Raw genomic sequence first — 20,226 nt, 5'->3', positions numbered from 1 at the left:
CCATTTTACATTTTTTCCTCTTTTCCCACTATTAACAACTGCATTGTCTTTTGCCTCTGGATGTCCTCCTATGTCAAAAGTGTATAATAAGAAGAAACATTTTCTAAGTCCTGACAGTTCTGAAGAAGATCATGCTGGCCTTGAAATGTTTATTCTATTTCTCTTTCTACAGGTGCTGCTGACCTGCAGAGTTTCTCCAGCATTCTTGTTTGTTTCATTCCTTTCTTGTAGGGGAATGAAAACGGCACACAACACTCAGATATGGTCTCACTTCAGCCCTGGATAGCTGTTGTAAGAGATCCCAACTTTAATTCTCCACCTTGCTTTCATTCTGAGCTCTCTGTCCTGTACCTTTTCCAGTCTTCGAATGAAGCTCGATGTGAGTTCAAAGAACTGAACGTCATTCGTATATTCCAGGCTCACAGTTATGTTCACTCCTTTTAGATTGTAATCTCTGTCCTCCTTCAATTCCTTTCTCTTTAGTGCTTTTATTTTTTTGATTTTTCTCTCTCTCTTTTAGATTTTAGACGACAGCTGTTCATAATATTCCCATTCACACTTTCTTCATATAGACATTGTGTTTCCTTACTTGTTCCATTAGCACTCTTTGTCCTTGAACCACAAATTCTCTTGTTATTAAATCTTTCCTGCCTTCCGCCCTCCAGTCCCATTATCACCTACTTAAAACTATTAAGTCTCTAACTTGCCCCAGTTCTGTTCAGAGGTCAATTTCCCAAAATATTAATTCTATTTCTTATAGTTGCTGCCAGATTGGCTGAGTATTTCCAGTGTTTTCTGTTTTTAATTCAGGGTTCAATTGCTTGTTGTGATTTGCTTTTGAATCAGAATTTAGATGTATTTGTCATACCTACTCAACTGATTTGAAACATTCTACATTAATCTAGCTGAGTAACATCTGTTGACCATTCTGTCATCAGGGCTTTTTAGCTCACCTCATTGATATTGGGCTAAATGGATCTAATGCTGTCTACTCAGAATTCTCTTTCTGTAAAAAAAACCCAAATAACTGAAGATGCTGGAAATCCAAACAAAATCATAAATTGCTGTAGAAACCGAGCAGGTCTGGCAGCATTTGTAGAGAAAAAGCTGAGAAACTTCAAAGTTCTGAAGAAAGGTCAACAAAATGTTAACTCTGCTTTCTCTTCACAGATGCTGCCAGATCTGCTGAATTTCTCCAACAATTTCTGTTTGTGTTTCTCTTGCTGCAGCCTGTATTGGAATAGTTCATACTTGTAATCTGTTAGTGCTGAAAGTGATTCGGATAGCCATTTTCATGTGAATAGACAACCAAAGTGGGCTGTTTAAGAATCTGTTCATTGTTCAGATTTTAATCGTACAATTGATGTGGATGTTGTTATTACTGAGTCGTACATCTGTTAATAAAAATAGATATAATTTTTAGGTAATTACAATTAAGATTTTGATTTAGCCAGTATTTAGTTAATCTGAGTTGAAATGTAAATAATAAACCTATAATCTAGTTGTTTTCACTGTAACAAATATGCAACTGTTCCAGGAAACCAAAATTTCTGAATATGGTCATGATTTATGTTAAAATATTCTAATTCATATTGTTCAAATAAACCCTAAGAGACTGCCAACCTACCATAAAACTCTAGTGCTCTGATACGCTTTGCTGTAGTTACTTACAAATATAGTGATATTGGTACTGAGAACCTTACTACTGTTTGTTAATACAGAGGACAGCCAACAGTACCTATTACAGTGTCTGTGGTGTTTATACAGTGCAGAACCTGAGAATGCTGTGGAACTGAAGGCCAATGAGTGGATACAGGTAAGATTATCTGTCTCTTTGAGCTTGTGAAGGATTGTGATTGGAAATATGTTTAAAACTCCACCAGTAATTTTTGTAGGGATTCTGTCGCATTTGCACTATAACGTCAGATCAGCGGTGATTTGAATGGAATGACAATTTCCAAGGTTTTGACTGAAAATAATAATAAGCGATTGGGGAACTATACCTGGAATTTTAAAATACACCTTAAGGATTTAATTACTATGCACATTTGCAATCCATTCCTCTCTTTGCAAAAGTGAGCTGTTTCCTGTAGAGATTTAGAAACCATAATAGAACTCATTCTACAAATATAACAAGTCATTTTTATATTTATCATAATAGACAGAATAAAATATGTAATAAACCTTTGCAAAATGGTTGGAAGTTTTTCTCTTCCTGCTTATTTTATAAGGTCCCACAGGCTGTTCCTATTTGATTTTAAGATGTTACATTGAACATTGCAAGCATTAGTACTAGCTTGTAAGACAACAGTCTAACTACGACTGTGACTTCATTGACCTGGTTGTCAGTGATGTTGCAGGTGGCTGCCTCATTGTGGAAGTTCACTAAAACATGCCTGGGGTTTGGTACAACAGAGCATTTCTATCCAAACAAGCATGCTTATAGATTTATACTATTATCATTAAAAATAAGTTACGTATGACTATTAATAAATTCTTCAATTAACTCGTTTAACAGGCTTTTGTTTGTTTTGAATTAAACAGAACATTTTAGTTCATATGTGTTAATTTTATATAATTTTGTATTATTACTTTAAATTATAAATTTGATGTTATTTAAAAAATACTTTGTAATTGACAGCATTGCACTTTGAACCTAATGGACAGAACTTTGTGAATACCGGTGAATAAATCAAGCTATCCTATACAATTATCTTTGCTGACAGACTTTCTATGAACGTTAGTCTTTGAACTTACTGTGATGAGAAAGCCATTTCAGCACAACTCTCCCATTTGGGATCTAGGACTTGTATAAACAGAGCATGTAACTATATCTACTTAGCCAATCAAAATAGTTACTTTAGGGTGGCATGGTGACTCAGTGGTTAGCACTGCTGCCTCACAGCATGAGGGACCTGGGTTTGATTTCAGCCTCTGAAATATATTACTGAATAATATATTGAACAAACTTAGATTGGTGTTTTTGCTAGATTTACTGAATAGCAATCTACTTTTCTTCAATATATCACTTCAATTGCATAACACTGAGATCTCTTGCTATAAATTCTGTGTCTTATGACCCTGCTGCACAGCCACCTGATGAAGGAGCAGTGCTCCGAAAGCTAGGACTTCCAAATAAACCTGTTGGACTATAACCTGGTGTTGTGTGATTTTTAACTTTGTCCATCCAAGTCCAACACTGGCACCTGCACGTCATATATTTGAATGCAGAGTTTCTCAACCACATGCCATACAACAGATCCTCTGCAGGAATAGGGAAACTTGGACAATAACCCCATGATTCTGAGTTTAACTGAATGTTTGTATGCGAGATTGCTGGAAGTTTTGTGTGATTTACACTTGTAAATAAATGTAAATGCTAATAGTCTTCATAATGTTTACTATAAAATTTTGACCAAACTTAGGTATTCAGTAAAATCGTTCAAAGGTCGCTTTGAGCGACATTAACCTAAAGTTTATAATGTAATAGATGCAAACGTACTACATTCATAGATTGGTGAGATTATGTTCTAAATGTAATATGCAACATGTGTAAACATAAATATATAACAAATATGTAACATTTGATTATAGGGTGGAATTTGGATTCTGTATCCCATACCCCAACTTCAAATAAAATTGAAGAAGGGGGCTTTTGGTTAAAAAATAGTGAACTGAGACTTGTGGAGCAACAGCGAACATTCTGATATTAATAAAGGCATCTGTTTATTCTCATTGTCACTTGCTAACCTTAGAGTAGTAATGGCATTGTTAGACTGAATTTTTATTAAATAAACTTGTAATTTATTAACCAGAACGACCTGTTAACTTAAGTTATAAATCAGATGTTTCAAATCTGTATGGAATAATTTCCTTTAAAGTATTGATGTTCTCGTGTGTGGTCTTCATTGTAGGTAAAGGATAGGACCTCAATTCTGAATTTTCGCAGGTGAAGTTTGGGTTGTTTCCTGATGATAAGATTTGCCTTATATTCTTGACCCTACTTTTATCTTTCTGTTGGTTTCTTTGTATGTTAGTTGATTGTTCTAGGCATGGAGGAATAGCTTGTGTTTTACTAATCTTGCCACTTGAAGTTAATTTTAAAAAAGATCTTCCACGTATGTTATTGCAACTTAAAACCTTTTAATTTTGTGCAGTTAAAACAGCATTTGTAATTTATGAAGTAGTGAAATACAAAATCCAATTAAGTACGATAGGCCTTGGTAATGACTTGTAATCATCTTAATTAAAAAAAAATAGATTTTTTAAAATGGTAATTTATTTATTCACCTTGCTGTCATTAAAATTGTGGAACCAATCTTTAATATGCTGTTGCATCAAAACTTTGTTGGGTATTATTTTAACTTTCAGATTCCCAGCAGAGAATGTTTTTCCTCGATTTCTGTTCCTGCTGGGTCATGGGTTTCCACATCTAAATACACTGTTTTAAGAAATGAGCTCTTGGTGGTACAGAGAAATGCTCTTGCTGATCACTTATGTGGTAACTATTGCAATGCATAACAGGATTTTTGAAGTATGTAACGTTCTTGGGTTGTTGGGTGAATTTGATGCTGATATAGTTGCCATTAGCCACAACATACAGACCAGACTATGAGGAGATAGTTAATACTGTAATTATATTGCAGATTGGAGACTACTACTGGTAAATATTAGTGTTCAGATTCTCTTTAATCACCAGCTTCTCATTAGTGGGTGGTCATATGTCTATATAAATTTCAAAGTAATCTGACTAATCTGTTTCTCATGTAACAGTGGACATACTGCAGTGCGGATGTGAATGGTATCATTTGATACTTTATTACTTTTGAGTTGAACAAACATATGATAGCTCGAGATTGCAAATGAACAACAGAGATTGTGAAACCTTTTGTATGCTATATTACTTCTTTGTGTTAACAATTATTTTCTTTTATTCAAATATATTTAGAAATAATGCTTTTCTCAGCTAACAAGTTTTGGATCTGGTGATAACTATAAATTAAATTTGATGTTGATAGAAAATCCCTCTTTGTGACAAGCTTACAATTTCATTTTGAATTTGTGGTGCTTTACGTAATAATTTTAAAAGTTTAGTGTGCTGCTCAGCGAGGTTATTAACCTGTTATATATTGCTTGCAATAATACATACTGATAAAATGTTAATGCATAAAACTGTGCGGAGTTTGCACGTTCTCCCAGTGTCTGCGTGGGTTTCCTCCGGGTGCTCCGGTTTCCTCCCACAGTCCAAAGATGTGCAGGTTAGGTGAATTGGCCATGCTAAATTTCCCGTAGTGTGAGGTAAGGGGTAAATGTAGGGGTTTGGGTGGGTTGCGCTTCGGCAGGTCGGTGTGGACTTGTTGGGCCGAAGGGCCTGTTTCCACATTAATGTAATGTAATCTAATCTAATCTAATCTAATCTAAACTTCACACAACTTGAATTCATATCTGTTCCCTGTTGTGCAATGTTTGATGTTTAAAACCCTGTCTTAAATGTAATGCTTCCACTCAATCTGACTATGTAATTAGACTATGAAAAATAATTGACTGACACCTATACAGATAACTGAGAAATGTGTCTGGCACAGCGAAGTGCTAGTGACTTTGTTACATATGTTGATTCGCTTAAATATTTCACAAAGAGACTGCTAACTTAAAGAAAAATGAAATAAAGAGTTATTTCATTGTCTTAGCAAAGTTTTGATTTCCTTTATATCTAGAGTTATACAATCATAGAGATGTACAGCATGGAAATAGACCCTTCGGTCCAACCTGTCCATGCCGACCAGATATCCCAACCCAATCTGGTCCCACCTGCCAGCACCCGGCCCATATCCCTCCAAACCCTTCCTATTCATATACCCATCCAATGCCCCTTAAATGTTGCAATTGTATCAGCCACCACCACTTCCTCTGGAAGCTCATTCCATACACGTACCACCCTCTGCGTGAAAAAGTTGCCCCTTAGGTCTCTTTAAATCTTTCCCCTCTCACCCTAAACCTATGCCCTCTAGTTCTGGACTCCCCTACCCCAGGGAGACTTTGCCTATTTACTCTATTCATGCCCCTCATAATTTTGTAAACCTCTATAAGGTCATCTCTTAGCCTCTGCGCTCCAGGGAAAACAGCCCTAGCCTGTTCAGCCTCTCCCTTTAGCTCAAACCCTCCAACCCTGGCAACATCCTTGTAAATCTTTTCTGAACCCTTTCAAGTTTCACATCTTTCCCATAGGAAGGAGACCAGAATTGCACGCAATATTCCAACAGTGGCCTAACCAATGTCCTGTACAGCTGCAACATGACCTTCCAACTCCTGTACTCAATACTCTGACCAACAAAGGAAAGCATACCAAATGCCTTCTTCACTATCCTATCTACCTGCGACTCCACTTTCAAGGAGCTATGAACCTGCACTCCAAGGTCTCTTTGTTCAGCAACACTCCCTAGGACCTTACCATTAAGTGTATAAGTCCTGCTAAGATTTGCTTTCCCAAAATGCAGCACCTTGCATTTATCTGAATTAAACTCCATCCTCTTCGCTGTCCGCTACACCTCCAATTTTGGTGTCGTCTGCAAACTTACTAACTGTACCTCTTATGCTTGCATCCAAATCATTTTATGTAAATGCCAAAAAGTAGAGGACCCAGCACCGATCCTTGTGGCATCTTTTGACAAAATGAAGCAACCAGGTGTCACTTCAAGCATAATTAAAGTCCTTCTACTGACTATATTTTTTTGAAATTGAGAAACTTTAAGACAAATCATTAAGCAAACTTCCAAATCAATTTACGAGTCATATTTTCTGATGACTCTAACCAGTTCCCAATTGCTTGGTGAGCAATTTAGAGCTCAAGCACCTTTAACTGTGGGCACCAGCCTCATTTGTGATTCTTCTTTCCTTATCTATCTTCTTTTGTTATAAGCAAAAGACTGTTGGTCTGATAAGATCTAGGTTTGGAGTTAGCTTTCATCCCTCAGTGATAATCAGATACAGATCAACTATCTTTGGTCGTGCAGACAGGGCTGTCTCAACCAATGACGAGGATTAGAAAGTTTCCCAATCCGATCTAGAGTCAGGAAGGGATGCCCTCTCTCTGCTGCTTTGTTTGTGTGTTGCATAGGACCTTTTGTCCAAGAAAGATGCGAGCCTGAGTGGATGGACTATTCTAGTCAGCAGAGGCCTGCAAATCAAAGCCCCCCTGTACATGGATGACGTTGCCATTCCTGCTCAAATTTGCTGTCAGTGTACAGACTCTTAAGCATCTGTAACTAGTTCAAATTGGTGTAAGGAACCGAGGTAAATTGAGATTAAAACAGGCCCTATTCTTTGGAAACTGGGCTAACCAATCCTTTATTCCCGTCACCATCAGGACAGATTATTTGAAGGTGCGAGGAATATTGTTTGGAGGGGCTGGTATATTTGCCAAACTTTGGATGAGTGTATCGCCAAGGTGAGGCAGAAACCATGCTGATAGGAGCACCACTCCCTTTCCATTGCAAGTTAAAAACCCAGTCATCGGGTGTAAAGTATCCTGTGTTGCTGTGACACTCCAAGTAGTCCCGTTCTGTGTCACCCATCCTTTGTGGAATAGAATAACTTGCACCGCATGACTTTGACCATAAGTCCATCAAGTAGTGATCAATACATAATATCCTTGACACCTTGTGAGAAAAGTGGAGGATGGATCCTGTTGAGAGTTTCCCTGAGCAGACTGTCAGAGTCATCTGACAGAATGCCTCCTCACTGGAACTTTACAACAAGTACCAAGACATAGCTTAGCTGGTGAGGAGAACACTGCCCATCAGCTCTTTCATGCATACCTGGTCTCTGTGTACCATTGCACTCTGCCCTGAAAGTGGTTGTGCTGGTGAAGAGACTGTCATACGTCTCCTTTTTTGCGAAAGGCACGTTCCAAAAGGTCTGCAGAGAGATGCAGTGTTTCTTTTTGTTGAGGTTTGTCCAGAGCAGTCCTGTGATTCACGACTCTGTTCTATGGTCTGTTGCCCTGGACACACACCCAGACAAGCATCGACTGTGCCCAAAGTTCCATCAACTTGGTGAAAGATGCTCTTTGGTCTGCCTGAAACTTGTTGATCTTCCAGTGTGAAGTGTTGCAGCTGGCAGGACTATGTGCTGAGGGATATACGAAAGTTTGGGGCAGCTGCTGTCAAGGCGCATTGAGGAAAGACCACCTTCTAAGGTCTTTCTACCAAAGTCAACAAGGGTCCTTTTAGTTGTCAGACCATCTTGTTGCCTCAAAATGAGTATAAACAATTTCGTGCATAAGTAGAAAATGCCTTGTAGGAACGAATTACTGCAGATACTGGAATCTGTACTGAGAACACCAAATGCTGAAGATCACAGCAGGTCAGATAGCATCCATGGAGAGAGAGCAAGCTAAAGTTTTGAGTCCAGATGATGTTGCATCAGAGAAAATGTCTGTGGCTTTGCAACTGCACACAGCTCTGACTTTTTTTTCTCTGCAAAGTCTGATTAGAGCTGATTTAGAAGCTTTTAGATGATTTTTATGAATAAAGTATATTTTTTGGAAAAATAAGTTTCTTGCAAATAGAGCTTATGCAATATAGGAAGAGAAAATAAAAAGAAGGTGGAGAATTGAGTAAATATAAATGTCTGGAATTAGAATGAGTCAAAACCATTTTATGGGACCAGATAACAAAGTATTTGCCTTAAAAATAGAAATAACTGGAGACACTCAGCAGGTCTGGTAGCATCTGTGGAGAGAAAGTAGACTCAACTTCCAGTAACCCTTCTTCAGAAATATCTCCCACAGTAGATATGGTGGTTATTTTCCAAAAATAGTGTTTAAATCAGTTTTAATTTGTTAGAATGTGTAGAAATACTTAATCCAGTAGGAAACCAGCTGGTTAGTTTATGATATGCTCCTGCTACGAAAGGATAACTAACATCTGTGGAAAATATATATCACCAAGATATACTGTCTAGTTCCAAATGTAACCTACTTCTGTCAAACTCGGTAAGTACACACTTGTAGTGCAGCAATTGAAGACTTGTTTACTGTGCTGAAGGTCAAACTTTGTGAATCTCCTTTACAAATGAAATCTCCTTTATAAATGATTATAGTTTAAGTACTTTTCCTTGAAGCTTTACTGTTCCTTGTCATACGTTTGCTACTGTCGACTGGTTTGTTAGTTTGACCCTGTCATTACCACTTCAGTAATTCAGTTACGTTTAAATTTTTTTTGCATATGAAACGATAGTAACGATACATTTGGAGAAAACATTGGTCATTTTTTAAACAATGTAGCTTATAAAGTGAAGGCCTCGAGGCTGCTGTTTGTGACCATTTCCAGAAAAATTGTAATTTACAAATCAAAAGGAGAGAGTAAACCTGACATATAACATGACATGGAACAAAGAAAAAAAATGGCAGACCCACTTTAGGAAATGACCTCATGTTTGTAAATGAGCTCTGGACATTCATTCTTTAAGATGCAGAAGGATGGCAGGATATGACACCACATAAAAACAAGTTATTACTTGACTGCAAGACATTTTGTGGTAGAGGGCTATAAATTTTAAACTTGTGTTTTTTTCATCATGTATGTTGAAGGTTTGATGAACAAGCAAAATATAATTAAATAAGGATTGTGGTATAGTTCTTCCATCACACTGTCTGGACACTGTTAAAAATGATTACATTTAATTACAAAATACTCATAATGATTTAGATCATCAAAAGGTTTTGTCTGTTTAGGTTTGTCAGTTTCTTTTTAGCTCATTTTTCCTTTAGGATCAAAATATTAAAAAATTTTTGTTACTGTCCATATGAGTCAACTTCTATAGGCTTCGTAGTTTCTTGCCTTTTAATCAGGTCTTAATTTTTAATAAATTCTTGGGCACTTTTCCCCCTCTATTTGACTCCTTTGCTTTCCCTGCCCTGTTGGTGCCTGCTGGAAATAGAGAAGCAATTTACTTCCAGCAGCTGTTTTTTGAACGTTTGGCTCCCTACTCTTCAGCTCACTATCAGCCTTCCTGCTTCTATCCTATTTGTCACTTTTTGCATCTACAATGATTGGAAGAATGATGTTGGCAGGCAGTTTTGTACAATAGCTATTGAACTCTTTTGGTACTCTGGCTGAGGCTCTGATCACTTAAGGATTTCTGTTATTGAGCCTTCATGTTTGCGCCAAGCTCTTGATGTTCTCCAATTTCCATGTAAAACTTCCATGGGGTTAGAAGAATAAACAAAATCTGAAAATGGCACAATTTCCTGAAGAAATAGTGTGCAATGTAAAAACAATGGAATATGGGGTGGGTATTCTCCATAGAATACAGGAGAGGGCAGTATTTTTTCTCAACAAAAAGACATGAGTGCCATCAGGCGCACAGATGTGTAGTGACCTGCAACCACTTTCAGCTCATCATCTCGATGACCAGCTCTGTCACACCTATCTTTGGATAATCCATATCCCTGCCATGCCAATCACTTTCCCACCTCAGCACTTTCGTGCCACTGGCAGCTTCCCTTGGACTTTTCACGTAAAACCGACACAAACCATTGCAAGATGCCTAAGACTGCCCCAAGTCCCATATGTAGACAGACTCAATCAGTGTAAAAATTGCACTAAAAGCCCCAACTAAAGCTTTTTAGTAACCATCTAAATACCAGTGCAGAGATTAGTGAATTAGTAGACATGCTTAATGGATAACCAAAATTTTAATACAAATAATAGATAATTACTTGTCTTGGGCTGACGGAGCATGTCCATTTGGGTGTGCTGACTGTTTAGAATAGTCAGTGTGATGGGAAGTTTCTGACTTCTGAGATTAATTTCAGTGCACAGGATACTTGCATGTCATCATCAGGAGAGGTAGATTAACATACTCCAATTGTTTAATATCTAACTCTCTCTCAGATGCATTGACAAATTTCCTGGCAGGGGTGGGATGTGTCCCTGTCCTCTCCTGCTGCCTGATTAAAAATTGCACCTGCCCCACCCCCTAACCGCCACCAAACAGATGAGTGGTGGAGCAATAAAATCTCCCCTTACACAGTATGAGTTTCTGTGTGATGAAAATAGCTTTACTGGTTTGTCTTTTCTTTCTATGGGCTCCCCTTCTCCGTGTAAGTCAGCTGCTCAGTTGCTGATACAGCAGTCATTCTGAAAAACTGGCTAAGGCTGATTGAATACAAATATGTTTTAAATGACTCAAAACTGTGTTTCAAAATAGCAAGTTGCTTTTTTATATACAGTATGTAAGGCAGTAGGAAGCTCTGTGTTTAATTCTATGAAAGGACCTTTGTGCAATGATTGATGGAACTTATTGAACCACAATCAATGTGGGTTTGTTCAGTAAAACTGACATGGGGCTGTTTCCTTACATGCCAGAAGCCAACTAATTCCTCCTGTGTTTAGTCTCTGACAATGTTCCCCACTGCTTGGTGTTACGACTACGTGACGAGGGGTCAAGGCTCCCCTCTTTGCTTTAGATTTTCTTTACTTTTTAGCATGTAGCAATCATACTTCAATTAAATGTTAGTTAACAAGATCAAAAATGAAGGAGAGTCCATTCCAAGCTTTTCTTGAGTGGAGTTTGTGATTTACTATTCTCAGACTCTATGATTTTGATCAAGGTTACTTTCTCAATTGTAAATCTAGATGGATTTGCAGAAATTTGCAATTTACAGTGAATTACATAGAATTTGCAACACAGAAATGGGTAATTTGGCCCAGTTAGTCGATTGAAAGTGTTTATGCTCACAGGATCCTACTTTGAACTTCCTTCAATTTATCTACCCCTTGACTATCTACAGTCCCCTTACATTTATCTATGCAACTTGTCTCAACCACTCCATGTTCCACGTTCCCAAAACTAATAAAAAATTCTGGCATTTTAGCCCAGATTGGAAACAAACTTGTGTTTTTTCTTTGCTTGTATGGCAAATGTGACACATCTATCCACTTGACAGTTGGGTAGGCTGACAGAATGAATCTCCACTTTGAGAGCCAAGGTTTGATCAGGGATAGTCAGCATGCCTTGTCAGAAGGAGGTAATGCCTAACAAATTTGATTAACTTTTTTTGAGGAGGACCAGTTGTATAGATGAAGTACAGTTGATATGGATTTCAACAAAGCCTTTGGCAAGGTCTCACATAGGAGACTTAAAGAAGGCAAAAACGTGTGGATTCGGGGTAACTTTGTGGAACTGATCCAAAATTGAACAGGGGACAGAGGTTGATGGTAGAAAGCTGTTTGTGTGACTGCAGGCCAATGTCCACTGGTATACCACAGGAAGTGGGTGATCACTAGGCAGTAAAGGAGAATCAGGCAGGTCATGAAGGAATCTCCTGCGATCCTGCTCCCGAATCAATTTTCAATTTTGAAGTTGATGAGATTGCTTCTGACCATTAAGCTTGCAGGAGGGGAGGAAGACAAAAGCGGGAGGGATAGTTATAATGGTAGGGGATTCATTAGTTGGGGGAACAGTGTAATATGGACCCCCAAATGGTTAGTAGCAGTAAAGGAGCAGATGTGAGGAGGGAGTGAGGAGACTTCGGTGGGCTTAAAGTGGAAAAATATCCACAAATGGATGAGTAATACAGACTGATTTGGGAGATGAGGAAATGAATTACAGGGGCTCTGAACCCAACTATTAATTTTGTTCTGACCGCAGGGGAGGTGTTGGACTACTAAAACTAAGCTTATGTGATTTCATTTTTTAAGAAGCGTGGTGGGGATAGTCAGGGAATTGGAGACCAGTGAATCTCACATCAGTGGTAGTGAAACAATTGAAGAAAATTCTGAAGAGCAGAATTAATCTAAACTTAGAGAGGCAAAGTTTGATCAGGGATAGCATGGTTTTGTCAGAGGGAGAAGGACATGCCTTTTCAAGGAGGTGACCAGGTGTATAGATGAGGGTGATGCAGCTGATGTAGTTTATATGGATTTCAGCAAAGCTTTTGACAAGGCCTCATGTGGGATACTGAAAAAGAAGGTAAACACAAATGGGATCCAGAATAACTTAGCAAATTGAATCAAGCATTGGCTGTGTGACAGGAGACAGAGGATGGTGGTGTGACTGGAGGCTGGTGTCCACTAGCATATGCTGTTATGTATGTTGCTATTCATGATATATATGAACAATATAGATGAGAATTTGGGGAGCTATGATAAGTCAATTTGTGGCTGATACAAAGATTGGATCCCAGTTAATAGAAATGAAAACGGTCTTGATGTTTATAGTAAATGTAAAGTTAGGTTGCGCTAGTCTATCAGACCATAGACTGCTCTCTTGTTAAAGAGAGACAACTGATTGTTGTTTAACCTGAGGATCATCGCAACTCAGGCAGGGAAGATGTTTGAGAAGGAGGGTTCTTCAAGGTAACCTCAGCTGGAGTGGGATATAACCCATGCTGCTGGCACCACTGTGCATTTCAAACCAGCTGTCCAGCCAACTGAGCTCATCTTCCCCCATGACGTTAAAGTCATGTTGATCAGACTGGAAAATCTATGACAGGTGGAATTTAACTGTGAAAAGTGTGAAGAATTATCAAGACAAGAGAGTACTCCATAAACGGCAGGATACTAGGAAGTTCAAAAGAACAGTGGTTTCTTGGGTAGATTTTCACAGATCCCTGAAGGTGGCAGGACCGGTTAATAATGTGGCTATGGCAGCATATGGCACCTTTTGTCTTTATCAGTCATAGCAGACTATAAGAACAGGGATGTTATTTTGGAGGTTATATTTTAGTTCTGCCACAGCTGGAATGCTGTGTGCAGTTCTAGTCACCACATTATAGGAAGGATGTGATTGTACTGGAGGGGATGCAGAGGAGACTTACCAGGATGTTACCTGGGTTTGAAACTTTTAGCAATGGAGAGAGACTGTATCGTCTCCGGTTGTTCTTTCTAGTGCAGAGAAGGCTGAGAAGGGAATGTAATTGAGATTAGTGAGATCATGATGAGCGTAGACAGGGTGGATAGGAAGCAGTTGAAGCGTCAATCCCGAGGGAGCAGAATTCTAGATTGAAGAGGAGCTTTAGGGTGGTTTTGAGGAAAAGTCTTTTCCCCTAGAGGATGGTGGAAATCTGGAATGTACTGTCTGGGATGGTAGTAGAGGCAGGAAACCTCTCAAACATTAAAAAGTACATGGATGAATACCTGAAATGTCATAACATTCAAGACTGTGGGCCAAGTGCTGGAAAGTGGGATGAGTACAGAAGAGCTGTTTCTGTGCTGTATGATTCTATGACCTAAACTTAAAAATATGCAATTATTCTGCCTTCACCATTCTATGGGGAAAAGACTTTCACACACACATGATCACCTGAGCAAGAAAAGGATTCTCTTATTCCTCTGTCTTAAATGAAAGAATCCTTTTTAAAAAATTCTTTCTCCTTATTCTCATTTTTTTCCACGAGGAGAAACATAATTTCTGCATCCAGTCAAGTCTCCTAGGTTTTTTTTAATGTTTCATTCCTCAAAACTCAAATGGATAGAGGGCCAATTTTAAAAAAATTATTAAGTTTTACCAACTATTTTTGTGTTTCTGGCTAGATTTCTTTCATAGGAGAAAGTGAGGACTGCAGATGCTGGAGATCAGAGCTGAAAATGTGTTGCTGGAAAAGCGCAGCAGATCAGGCAGCATCTAAGGAGCAGGAGAATCAACGTTTCGGGCATGAGCCCTTCTTCCTGCTCCTTGGATGCTGCCTGACCTGCTGCGCTTTTCCAGCAACACATTTTTAGCTTTCTTTCATACTCTAATTTCTAATGAATTTTGTAATTCATTGCTGCTTTTTATATTAGTCTAGTCTTCTGACCTGCCATGAATCTTTGCAGAATTGTATGCTTTTCTCTGGTTTAATTTTACCTTTAACTTCTTTAGTTAGCCACAGATGGTGCATCCTGATGTTGGTTTTGCCTCAGTTGGTTACTTTAACTGATGTGACAATGCTTAAGCTATCTTTCACAATGTAAGAAAGTGGATGTGGATAATGTGGTATTGACAATGTTTATTACAACTCAGTAATATATACAAATATTACATTAACTAGGACATCACTGTCTGAGATCACATGTAAAAATCAAATAGAAAGAACACACTGCACCTGTTTCAAGAAAATTGGTTACAGCCATTTGTGGCTTCATTTAAATAAAGCCTGGCTGTTAACTGTCAATCAGCATTAATGGGTGCATTCACCATAGCAACTCCTTTACTAGAGTCTACTTGCCAATTAATCAGCGCAATGTAAATATCATTTTCTCCTTGAATTTGTATCTTGTGAAATTAGTGCAAGACAAAAAGTTTCTGAAAACATTCTTTTATCAATAGAATACCAGAGTACTGTACTACCAAATGACTAATTATTTATTTTAATATTTAACAAATACATTGACTTATTTATGCTTATTTTCTTATGTTCTACTTGCATAAACCAAGATGTTCCAATCAAGGTAAGATAAGAACCAACTTCCCTGTGATGTCACAATTTGATTGTTTCTGAAGGTAGGCTCTGAACTCAGATTGAATGCAGCCTTGCCCTGCTTGGCTTTTGCTACTTCCTGCTGCTCTAGAAATAGAAAAAAAAGTGTTCATGTTGTACAGTTCAATGTTATTATGTTGCAGCTTTAAACCCTCATTTTTGGTGTGATTAATGTTTCAGCATACGTCGAAGTGTTTTCAGTGTTCTCCACTGGATGGCAGTATTGAAACATTTGTTTCCCTCCAGTATAAAGCAGTATTTGCTTGCACAGTTAATTGTTCCATTAATTAATTAATCAATTACCCCAATTGCTACACATTTACAACTGTACTGAATTTGAGTGTCTAACCAGGAATTTAAATACATTAATGAGTACAAACCACAGAAAACTTAGCAATTCATAGTTTATAAATAATAAGCCGTGAATAACCTGCTACATTATCAATGTGCAAAACAGGTAGCAACTTGAGACAAAGATTTGACAAGAGACCTCAATTGGCTGAAAAATTTGCACTAATTCAGTTAGCTTCATGAAAATAGTATTTTGCGTTGAATTTGGGTTTCATTAAATTGCTGAACTTGTTCATAAATTGGACATTAAACTTGCAACAATAAATTAAATCTAATAATTAATTGTTTGAGTCGTTTTAATAGCAACATTATTGTAAAAGACTGCCAATTAGTCTCTCTGATGTAGAAAGTGAACAGTTGGAGTAGAGAAGACCAACAAGATTATTCAAAATTTAGATAATGAGCAAGAAAAGAAATTGACATGGCAAAACATGATTATTGGTGGAAAGTTGAGAGAGAAAATTGTGGTGAGTATAATCCAAATTTTAAGTTAGTTAAGTTAATTGCCAATTGTGTCGAGGTGATATGTTGAGGGAGGACATCCAGAATCCAGCTGTCCAAAATCAGACCTTATTGATTATATTCAGTTTCTTCAGTTAAGTGAAGTTTGGATTTGTTGTTTAAATATGGGGACAGTTGCCTAACTGCTAGTTTGGTAGTTAGTTGACTTTAACGACTCTTGACCACAGCTAGCCTGGGTCGATCTGAATCACCCAACTTCTCACTATTAGTGCTGGTATGGCCCCCTTATCATCTGGGCACACCTGTGATAATTGAGATTCACTCAGTTTTGTTTTTGCCATCACAATCATGTCAAAAAGGCGTGCAGATATGCCTGCAGATATCACTGCAAAAAGGAAGAATAATTCAATTGTGTTCAAGAAAGTAGAACTATTAGAGAGATAAGATCAAGGCGCATTATAACGAAAGTTGAGTGAAGAATAAATATAAAGAAAAATAAAACTTAATTTCTAAAATTAATGTATATATTATTGTTTCTCATAAATTTATTTAATGTATCTTATTTATTGACTTTTACCTAGAACAGCTTGCCTGATGCGCAGTTAAAATGCCAAAAATATGCAGGTTAGATGGATTAACCATGATAAATTGCCCTTAATGTCCAGTGTTGTTCAGGCTAGTTCGATTAGTCATGATTAATGTGGGGTTACAGTGATAGGGTAGGATGCTTTTGGCGGGTTGGGCTGACTCAGTGGGATGAATAGCCTCTATCTGCGCTGCAGGGATTCTATGATTCTATATTTTTTTTTGTCTGAAATCCAAGACCAGTTCGATTCAGTGGGTGACAACATTTTGGATATTGAATCTGTATGACTTTTTTTGAGAGTGTTTCCTTTTTTTTATTTATTAATTAATAAGCTTCCAGCTAATTTCCTACATAATAACAGTTAGGTTTACAGGGAGTGTTGTTTCTGATTCAGACGTAAGCAAATAAATCTTGATTAAAGATAGTATAATAATTTTTGAAATGATTTACTTTTTTGAAACAATCTGAAAGGTCAGGATGAATATTCCTCTTTGTGTGCATATTCTTGTAATTGTAATTATGTTTCTGCCTAACCCTTTGAAGATGCTTATTTTTTAATTAACAATTTGGACACATTTATTTAAGTTAAACTGTTCATCTGACAAATTTTTGAACTTTTAATGAAAGCATTATTTATAGTTGAACGATTTTTAGTTATAGTATTTTGTAGTCTGTCAAATGTGTGGGAATTTTCCTAATTAACTTTGTTTTAAAACCTCCATAATTTTCTCCTAGCTATTTGCTTTCGCCCATAAAGAGTTCTTGGCATCTCCCCAGAGACACAAAGAATTCAGCAGAGCTTGAGCCTGCATGCATTTGTGTTCCAACACAATCTAACTCACTGTCTGTTTGACTCTTAAAAGAAAAATAAATTACTAGACTGAAACAGTTGGTACATAGAAAGACCACTTGATGTTAAGGGAGCAGTTAACTCATTGTGACAGTAAAAAGCTCAAGCAGAACTGAAGTCGGTGATAAAGGAGAAAACTGAAGTTATTGGCATCAGGTACAAAGGAGGATGGTTGTGATTATTGGAGGCCCATCACTTGGCCGCAAGACATTGCTGTAATCCTTCGACCAATGCCCTAGATCCTTTTGCTTCATTCATAAATTTCCCTCCAGCATAAGGCTAGAATTTGTTTTTACTCTTCACTTATGGGATGTGCGTGTCGCTAGCTGGTCCAGCATATATTGTCTGTTTCCAATTGCCTTGTGAAGGTGGTGCTGAGCTGCTGTTGTCAATGTGGTGTACACAGGGAATTACAAACTTTTGACCCAATGACACTGAAGCAAAACAATATATTTCTGAGTCAAGATGGTGAGTGCCTGGAGTGGAACTTGCATGTGGTGCAATTCCCATGTATTTGCTGCCTTTGACCTTCTGGATGGTGGTCGTCCTGGTTTGAAAGTTTCTGTTTAAGGAACCTTGGTGAATTTCCATTGTTTATCATGGAGATGGTACTCGCTGCTGCTACTGAGGTTCATGCTGGAGTTTTTGAATGTGGTGACAATAAGCAGGTGCTTTGTTCTGGGTGGTATCAAGCTTATTGAGTGTAGTTGGAGCTGTGCTCATCTAGGCAGGTGGGGAGTATTCCATTACACTCCTGGTCTGTGCCTTGGAGGTGGTGGTCAGGCTTTTGGGAGTCAGGAAGTGAATTACTCACTGCAGGATTAATAGATTCTGATCTGCTCTTGTAACCACAGTACAGATTGTTCTGTGATAACGTGTGTTTCCTCAAAACAAATTCGCAATAACATGATTGATGAATTGGGAACGCTATTTGTAAAGCACGTGTGATGACTGTAATGCGATTATCACGCCAACACTTTAAGCACTGTTTCTAAAGCGCGGTTTTTCTATAACACAGGGTTGAACAAGAACGCAGCCATTGCATTATAGAAGAACTGACTGTATCCATATAGCTATTTCAATTCCGTTTCTGGTCAGTGGTAACCCACAGGATGTTGATAGTGATGGCTAATCAAGCATGTGGTTTGTGTGAAAACTAATGTTCTGTTTATTGCTGCAAGAGTACTTAGATTGGGATAGTGAACTCTCCCAGTTACAATGCACAAAATTCTTGGGAATGCTGCCATTTGGAAAGGTTCTCTCAACAGGGAAAAGTACAAAATATTACTCTTGACAAAATGATCCATCTGTGGACAAATGACTGAATAGTTTTGCATATGTCATCAGCGGTGCAAATGTCTTACCAAGTGTTGATTTTTCATGCCCACTGAGATGCCTGTTGTCTGTAGATTGGCCTTCAGAAGTTAGTGTGACTTTGGCAGCTTCCTTTGTAAGTGTTTGTAAGTATTAAAAGACGGGCTTTGTGTGATGTGCTTAGCATATGCTGACCATTACATGTGGTTCCTGGGAAAATCCAATTTTTAAAAAAATTCACAAGTGTGATGTGGGCTTCACTGGCTGTCTTGAACCACTGGAATGCTTGTGATATAGATATACATGCAAATCTGTTAGGAATGTTGTTCCACAATTTGACCCAGTGACACTGCAGTGGCAGTTTTATATTTTGAAGGAAAAATATTGAGTGACTTGGAAAGTAACTTGCAAATGATGGTGATCCCAAATATTTGCTACCCTTGACCTTCTAGACAGTCGTGGTCATTGGTATGTGACGTGCTTTCTGAGGAATCTTGGTGAATTTCTGCAGTTCATGTTGTAGATGGTACACACTGCTGCTATTGAGCATTGGTGGTGGAGGAAATGAATGTTTGTGGATGTGATGCCAATCAAGGGGGCTGCCCTGTCCTGGATTGTGCCAAGCTTTGTGAATGTTAAGCAGGAATAGTGTAGCAGGACTAAATAAATGTCTTTTTATAATTACATTTACTGCCACATCTCGGGGGATAAAGAACCTTTTGACAGCAGTTGAGGAAAAGTGAATAAATAAGGCAAATGAGTTATAATAGCAGTTAAAAAGGTAACAGGACTGAGTACCAGTGGGGTGAGGCTGGTAGGGTGCCAGTTAAGTGGCTGGGTATTTCGAATAGCTAGGGTCCTTCTCCGAGGGTTACAGAAGCAGGGGAATTGGCTAAAGGAAAATGCAATTTCTCAGGCACTTCCAATTAAGTTAGTTGAACTCGGCACAGTGCTGACAATTTGCAACAATGACTGAACCCATGAGGCAACTTGGAGCAGACCAGACCCCCTCAAAATATTTTAAGAAGGTATTAGGCAAGAACTGATTGGGCGCAGATGTTCACAGGTTAAAGGATGGCTGGAAAATGGTAAATCTTAAGAAATGAGATAAAGAGAATCCAGAGAAAGTATATTCCTGTTAGGGTGAAAGGAAAGGCTGGTAGGTATAGGGAATGCTGGATGACTAAAGAAATTGAG

The 20,226-nt window shown here is 38.1% G+C and overlaps 1 protein-coding gene across 1 annotated transcript in view; it reads left to right on the top strand.

Moving 5' to 3' along the window:
* Window positions 1-20,226, top strand: part of fancc (FA complementation group C) — a 119,495-nt gene that overhangs the window by 39,255 nt on the left and 60,014 nt on the right. Inside the window, exon 4 of the mRNA XM_043705344.1 lies at window positions 1,722-1,816. Within this exon, the coding sequence (XP_043561279.1) occupies window positions 1,722-1,816 (95 nt within the window). The remainder of the gene's footprint in view (window positions 1-1,721; window positions 1,817-20,226) is intronic.

Source organism: Chiloscyllium plagiosum, chromosome 2, assembly GCF_004010195.1.
Source record: "Chiloscyllium plagiosum isolate BGI_BamShark_2017 chromosome 2, ASM401019v2, whole genome shotgun sequence".
In the NCBI taxonomy this organism is placed as follows: Eukaryota; Metazoa; Chordata; class Chondrichthyes; order Orectolobiformes; family Hemiscylliidae; genus Chiloscyllium; species Chiloscyllium plagiosum.
This window is presented reverse-complemented; position numbering and strand designations above follow the sequence as displayed.